A 7920-nucleotide genomic window follows, 5' to 3' on the forward strand; every position below is an offset into this window, starting at 1 on the left:
TGAGACAGGGTCTCACTCTGTTGCCTAGGCTGCAGTGGCAGCACAGTCCTGGCTCACTGCAACCTCTGCCTCTGGGGCTCAAGCGATCCTCTTGCCTCAGCCTCTCTAGTAGCTGGGACTACAGGTACATGCTACCATGCCCAGCTAAGTTTTGTATTTTTTATAGAGACTGGGTTTTGCTATGTTGTCTAGGCTGGTCTTGAGCTCCTGGGCTCAAGCGATCTACCCACCTTAGCTTCCCCAAGTGCTGCGATTACAAGTGTGAGCCACCATGCTTGGCTGTCAACTGTGAGTATTTAATACGAAGAAAATAATACCAATCGTCAATCCAAATCAATTCCTTCAGCATATTTTTATATGATGTCACCTCCTACCACAGAACTGCTCTTTGATCCAGTACCTTAAATTGAGAAAAAGGACAGTATAAATTGCTTTTTCCTCAACCCTAAAAGAAAAACACAATGTTCAATTATCTTCTAAGAAGGCTTATTTTAGAAATAAGAACCTAATATTAAAAAATATTAATTAAAAGTAATGAGTAATCATATTTATATGTTCAGTAATATGCCTAAATAGATCTTTCTTAAAGTAGCATTGAGCATTTAAAAAGTTGGAAAGTAATACTGGTTAACTGTTTGGAAAATATGAAACATGCAAATCTCCATAGTCTTAATACAAAACTTCAGTAAACTTAATAAAGTTTACACTAAAATATTAAATAAGCTTATTAAACAAATATAGAGACACACTCTTGTACAAGGCCAGTTAGTAATCAACTTTACTGGGAATCAATAATAAAACAGCAATTTTGCCTTCCTAAGTCAAACATTAAGTAAAAGAACCATTTTACAAAATATATTCAAGTTTTTAAGATCTTCAAAAAAATATTTATGGTCTCATTTAGGGGAGTGAAGAGTGGAATATATATAAAGGTATAGATGGAAAACGCGTATATAAAAAAAGTGACTTTTTTCCAAGGACATAAAGTTAAAAAGCAAAGGATTACAAATGAGAACAGAATATCATTAATTTGATAGTCAATGCTATGTAGTCTTTCTAGAGATGTCCTTTATGCTAGTAGTACCCAAATTGGAGCACAAATGAGCTGCTAGGATTGAATTTTGGGGAGTAAACTAAGTTAAAGTTAAAAATTATAAAAAGCCAAGACACTGAACTGATCAAAAACCTAAATCAGTAACTTTTCATTGTTTAGTTTATATATACTAATTAAGTAAAGCAAGTGAGAATTTTAAAAGCAAAGCAATAGTTTGTCAGAAGAAGTTAATTTTACTTTGTGTCTGCTTTGTTGTTACTCGAAGTCATTTCCCAGTTTGATAATTATTTTTCTTTGTAAAGAAGTTAATTTACTCTAGATCATAATTTTAGAGTCAGTCACCCTTTAATCATCCATTAGGTTAATTTTGGGGCCACTGGAATAACTATGTGATACAGGCTATGGATGGTGAAAACTGATTAAATGAAAACATATTTTAATAAAAATGTGGTATTTTTAAGAAGAAACTGACAAATTTTCAACTACACAAAGAATATGACATATGTAATATGAATAGTTAAAACCTTTGTCCCACTCAAAACCTTTTGAAGGTATTACTAAAAGTTCAGTTGACTTTTCTGGGTTTCAATCTTCCTGCCTCTGCTCAACCTCTAACAGACATGAAACAAGAAGAGGTCTAACCATGGTTAAAGGGAGAGGAGAGAGGCAAAAGAGATGGATAAGAAGTTGAAGTTTTAGAAGTCCAGAGTCACTATTAAAGGAGGAAAGAAACAGGTCCACGGCACTGTTACCAGTAGAAACAATGTTCCCCTATACCTGACTTCAAGCTTTCTTGTTTTACAAGCAATATCTATTCCTATGCATCTCCAATATCTGCATTACACAGGTATTGTTTCATCCACACAGGTAGGTGCTACCCTAATTTACACCAAGCCTTCTGTTAAGTCTCCATGGTGACTAGAACCAACCTAGATGCTTCAGATACTGAACTATCTAACAGTGGCATTATGAAACAGAGCCAAATGGATTAGGCAAGCAGTCTAAGCAAGCACAGAGTTTACAAAGCAATTCAACAACCCAACCAAGCCAAAAACACAGATTTCCTAATGCTTAGTCCAAAGTTGGTTTGCTGGATTTAGATTCCTAAATAAAAATATGGCTATACAGAAAATCTCCTTCCTAGGACTTCTGCAGATGAATCCAGTGAAGTACAACCAGAAAAAACATAATATGTGTTTATTATTTGGTTTTATGTCAAAAGGGACAATAGAAGTTGATATACTTTTAAGGATAGGAAAAAAAAAGACAGAAGAGATTAATCTGCAGTTCTTGATAACTACTATAACCAGAGTCCAAGGCCAGTAACCACATATGCAACAAGGGAATACACAGTGACCATTCTGAGAGAGCAAATGAAAATAGGAATGATGAGTGGGATAGCCAATTTTAACTATGTTAAAAGGTGTAAGTACTCGCATCTGAGACAAGCTTCAGCCTACTGCCAGGCTAAATATAAGTCAGAACGGGAGTTCCAAGAACCAAGTGATAAGGAAAAGGAAGCTTACACTTGATGGAGACACACATATATATAATACAACACATGGCATATACAGCTGTTCATCCAAACAAATATACATATTTAGTTTCTAAACATGTAAATCAACAAGGAGAGATATAAAACACAAAATGAATCTCAGATACCACATTTTATTTTATTCAGATGGAAAAGGTTTGGATAAGTACCTATTAAATACATTTATTTAGGGAGTTCTAGGCTGTTGGGCCTGATCAACAAATGTCTTATTTGTAGGAGCCCTAAATTCCTTGTGAGAAATGATAAAGAGGACTTTGCAACTAACTGATGGTTCGGCCACCAAGACACTAAGATTATGACTTTCAAAAAGAAAAGCCAAAGGCTGCCTTAACTTGCAGGGGGATCTAGAGCTCAAGAGCAGGGGTGCTAGGCCCTCCGAGGCACCACCAGAATATAAAAAATCGACAATACCTTAAGTCCGAGCATCTAGCCTTGGAGGACTAGTTTGATTCAGGGATAAATGCTATCCAAATGACAATAGGAGCTGCCACTCAAAAGCCCTCTGATCCAGGCCAGCTCCTAGGGAATCATTTTTCTAAATTCTTAAAAGGAGGGGAAGGAAGGATTACAGAGCAGTGGAAGAGGGCAGCTCTAGACTTAGCAGTCTGGGCAATGAAGGACTTAAATAATTCAGTCTCTAGTGGGGAAACCTCTAACAAATGTGGCTATCAGAGCTACAGGCTGGGTGCTAGCAGTGGTAGGAGCTATGTGACTAGCAGAGCAGGGACACCAGGAGAAAAGAAGCAGGGGTTCAAATGGAGGCCCAGAGAGAACACTGGCCAGTGGCTCCAGCTGAAATATTCCTGGAATTTGGAATTCTCACCTAAATCCTGATCGCCAAGGCTACTGTGACTTGGTATAGCAAGAGTGCCACTGACATCTCACACAAAACCAATGGAACTGCGGAAAGAACAAGGACTACCCCAACAGGTAAACCTGGAGGCATCTCCCTGATAATGACTTCCTGCAACTATGGGTTACAAAAATCCAGCCTTAAACATGGTGAACCATATTGGTGAAGAATGGATATGTGGTATAACAAAGCCCATGGAAGTCCAGGTATCCAGACGCATCCCAGGTATGCAGTCTCAGAAAGAGCCAGGGAAGAAGTGTTAAGTGATACTGCAAGCTCAAGGTCTATGTTCATCAGTACGCTCCAGACAACTTCATTTCCTCTCCATGCAAACAACAAAAAAGGGCTTTTAAATGGTGGCTTTCCTGCAACTGAGAAATATTTTAAAGAAAATATAGTGAAGCCTGGCCCCATCTATTCATATTTACAACAGAGCGCTTTTAATATTCAAGTCTAAGTAAGTAAACAGGGAGTTAAGAGATTTGATATTTTGTCTTACTTAGATCCTGCCAATTCAGAAAGTAAATACTCTTGCAAGCAAACGTTTAACTTAGAACTAAACCAAATAAAGTATGGTTGAGAATTCTTAAGTAGTTAATTGAAAAAGACCAAACAAGACAGTTTGTAATTTTCCAAAGATAGGGACCGCTTCAAAATCGAACCTATGTCCAGTTCTGGGAATTAGCAAGTCAATTAGAATTTCATCTGATCAACTTTATGGTCCTTTAAGTACTCTTAAAATTTCAGTACTCAAGTACAATAAATGATGTAATCAGCCTCACAACTTAAACAGTTATTTAGATGAACTGCAGGAAATAATGGCTAACAGCCCCTTTTGGACAACAGAAATAATTTTTTAGTTGGAAGAAATTTAATGGAGTTATGGTTCAGTTGCTGTTTAAAGTTTAGACTTAGGCAATAATTAAATCGTTGGGTTCACTCTATATTCAACAAGACATCCATATCAAAATCTTTTTTTCATTTAGAACTAATTTGCAACTGCAATATGAATACAAATGCAATTTAAAAAAATTCTTTAAAAACGAGAAAAAAACTTACAGCTTATAGGAATTGTAACATTTTAACAATATGTTTAAAACCGGTCATTGAATGGTGTCTTAATAAGTACACATTTTCTCATCCAGCAATTTTTTTTTTTTTTTTTTTTTGACATTAAGTTTCAGTTTAGAAAAAGTTCAGGTGCAACATTTTATGGAGTGCTAAATAGTTCTGTCCTGGGCAAAACTACTGAACCATGGTCACTACCACACCGTCAGCTGTCTGTGAAAAATCTATTCGGGAGGCAAGTTAACAGGTTTTTATGGCTCAAGTTCGCTTAAAATACAGAACAAAAAAAGTCACCTTGGCATGAACATAATTAAGAAATCAGCCGTGTGCTTCTCACGTTTGGGCTCCCTGAGACGTGAGATGCCCGCCAACCTAAGACCTTCCGAGGACGGTGCAAGGACTGGGACAGAACTTCCCCGGCCACAGACCCCCTCCAGTGCACACCTGGCCTGGCGCGGCCGCGGGGGCCTCCGGGCTGCGCGTGGAACCCGCCCGAGGAGCTGTCAGCGACCGCTGAGCCTCGGCGGCTGGGCGCGCCCACAGCCTGGGCGGCCTCCGGTGACAGCGGCGGCCGCGGGGCTCAGGGGCCGGGGCCCCAAAGCGCCCCCGCCGCCCTCGGTCCCCAGTCCGCCCCTCGGCGCCCGCCGCGGCCTAGCGCCACCAGCCTCACCTGTGCGGCCGCGGCGCCTCTCCCGCCGCCGGTCGCTCTCGTAGAAGCCCAGCGTCTCCGTGTGCTGAGGCGCCGGCGGGGGCCCCTGTCCGCCGCTGCCGCCCGGCTGCTCCGCCTCACCGTGGCCGTCCCGCTGCGGGCCGTCCACGCCGCCACCGCCGCCTTCTCCCAGGGCGGCCGCGTCGCCGACGCCCGCCATGTTTCGAGCACAACAAACCGTCCCCGCCGCCTCCCTCCAGGCTCTGGCTCGGCCTCCGCCTCCGGCCAGCCCCCTCCCCGCCTCGCCCCGCCCCTCGCCGGAGCCCGGGCCGCCGCCGCCGCCGCCACCACCCTCCGCGGCCCGCCGACCGGCGCGCACCATTGGCGTCAGCGATGCGTGTGAGGCAGCCGTCGCCGCCGCTGCCGCCGCCGCCACGGCCGCAGCCATCTTCTTTTTGCCCTCCCCGTGGCGGGTGGCTGCTTCACGCGCTGTGGCGGGCTCTGCCGGCCGGGGCACCGCACCGGGCTCCATGCAGCCGGGCTGCGTGGCCGGGCAGAGCTGGCGCCTCCGGGGCTCGGGTCGGGGACCAGGCAGGAACGGGCCGGGGATGGCGGGCGATGAGTCGTCCGTGGAGCCCCAGGGAGGCTGCTGCAACGACTGCTGCCCGCAGTCTGCGAGGTGTCCGGTCGCCCGCCCCGGGCCCCTTTTGCAGACTCGGTGCCCGGAGTGCGCCGGCGCCGCCCGCCAGGTCTTCTCACTGCTGGCGCGGACTCGGTGGCGGGGGCCGGGCTCCAGATCCGCGACTTCCGCGAGCGCCGGCCCTGCGTGCCCACTATTTTGGTTCCATCTCTTCTGCATATTTATGCTTGCCCGTCACATTCCCTGGCCTCTGAGTGTCCTCTGGCAGTTTCCAAAGCACTTGGGCAAGAAGGAGCTTGGGGAGCTTCACAACAGGTGGGGGCGCGCAGGGGAGGGGCCGCGGCCGGACCAGCAGAGCGCTTCATGGGCTGGGGCGCCCGCCGAGTTTCCACACTGTGTTTCGGGACTGGGGCTAGAAGACAGCCCTTGGTCGCCACTGTGTCCTTACTCTGTCTCTTTACTTGGGGCTGGACCTCCCCTTTCCAGCTCTGGCGTGTGACCCCGCACTAGCGTGGTGTCGAGATCACCACCCGCTGGGGCCGTGGGAGCGAAAGTGCACCAGGCTCGAGGAAGGCGGGGACCTTTTCCCCGCTCCCCAAGTGATGCGCCCTCCAGTGAGGGGACAGTAGTACCTCCATTTCCCTTGTGCCGGCTTCGGGATTCAGCTGTGCTTTTGAGTCCCTGATTAGCAAAAGCAAAAGGAGTTCCTCCCGAACACTAAGCTTCCTGGAAACTTCCCTAGCCTTAAACTTGAGAACCACATATAAATAGGCCCTGAAGGTTACCTGATTGCAAACTGAGCAAGTTTAAAACGGACTGGGCTGCTTTGGGCAGCACAGCCACCTGGCATTCCGACAGCTGAGCAGGAGGCAGAGGTGAGAGACCAAGATGGACTAAAAATGTCCCAACAGCTTGGAGCCCACCCTCGGCCCAGGCTCGTTGAAAGCAGGAACATTCGGTGAAGCCGTCGGAAACTTATCCTTTATGAAATGGGACTGCTCACAGGATTACATATCTGAGCCAATCCTGTGACTGTCCTCCATCGAATTCTCTGTTTGGTTGTATGTGATCAAAACTGAGCCTCTCTGAAGCAATTGAAAACAAATACTCTCGTCAGATCTTAAGAATCGTTTTGAAAATCAAAAGGTATGGAAAGCGTGGTTTCTAAACTTTCTTCAGCCCAAATTCTATTGTTCTTTGATCTTGTATAGTGTAAGATCATACCCATTCCATTATGTGTATTGATTGTCAAGAAGGAAGTAGGCTTTTATTGCTGTTTATGTCAGTTTCCATTTATTGTCTCCCCACATTTATTGGGTTGGTGCCTCTGCCTTTAAGTTAACAGGAGCTGGAAAGGAAAGAATCCCAGGTTCTGTTTCCCAAGGTAGCCAGTCGTCAGAATGGACTTTCCTCGTTTTCTATTATGAGACCTGGGGAAAGACATTCAGTCTCAAAGGCTGTGCCTATCCTTTTAAATAGAAGAGAGAGAAGAGAAAGCAGCCGTGCCAAAGCTAGATACTGACTGAAGCAGGAGGAGCAAATTGGAAATGTGGAAATGGGAATGTGGGCAAGTTGAGGGACTTGTAGCTTCTCAGTTTGAGTCTTTTCATTGAACTGCTTTATTGTATTTGACATGTGAAAATGCACAATTTCAAACAAACCCATATTGAAGTGAACATACAAGAAAGCATTTAAAAAACGACCATTAATAAAAATAATTTTTCAGTTAATGCTATTCTTCCCTTGTATAGGCGTTGATATTCGGACAATCAGATAGCTTATTGCATATGAAAAGTTGTTTTCTTTGAGTTAATTCAACATATTGCAACTTTTTCAGAATCCAGGAAAAGAGCATTTTTAAATATGTATTTGGAATCTTCAAAATATTCAGTTACAAATTACCTTAAGAAATGTTTATGCAGCATAGAAGAACAAGCAGTTCTCTGAGGAAGATAAATAGCAGTTAAAATATCATAATGCACTTTATGTCAGTTGTAAAAAGAAAGATGCAGGCTTATATTTACGATATTACCATTAGAAAACAATATGAGTATTGAAGAAACATAGCAACCCTAGCCATTCAATAGGCCTCAAATAACAT

General features: G+C 44.3%; 1 protein-coding gene across 2 annotated transcripts in view; it reads right to left on the minus strand.

Moving 5' to 3' along the window:
• The window catches only part of TAPT1 (transmembrane anterior posterior transformation 1), a 69596-nt gene extending 62518 nt beyond the window's left edge, over positions 1–7078 (minus strand). For both annotated transcript variants that reach the window (XM_037727952.1, XM_017498746.2), the window contains exon 1: positions 5201–7078. In XM_037727952.1, the coding sequence (XP_037583880.1) occupies positions 5201–6038 (838 nt within the window). In that variant the 5' untranslated portion in view covers positions 6039–7078. The remainder of the gene's footprint in view (positions 1–5200) is intronic.
• Positions 7079–7920: the final 842 nt, after the last annotated feature.

This window comes from Cebus imitator, unplaced genomic scaffold, assembly GCF_001604975.1.
Source record: "Cebus imitator isolate Cc_AM_T3 unplaced genomic scaffold, Cebus_imitator-1.0 Scaffold249, whole genome shotgun sequence".
Taxonomy (NCBI): Eukaryota; Metazoa; Chordata; class Mammalia; order Primates; family Cebidae; genus Cebus; species Cebus imitator.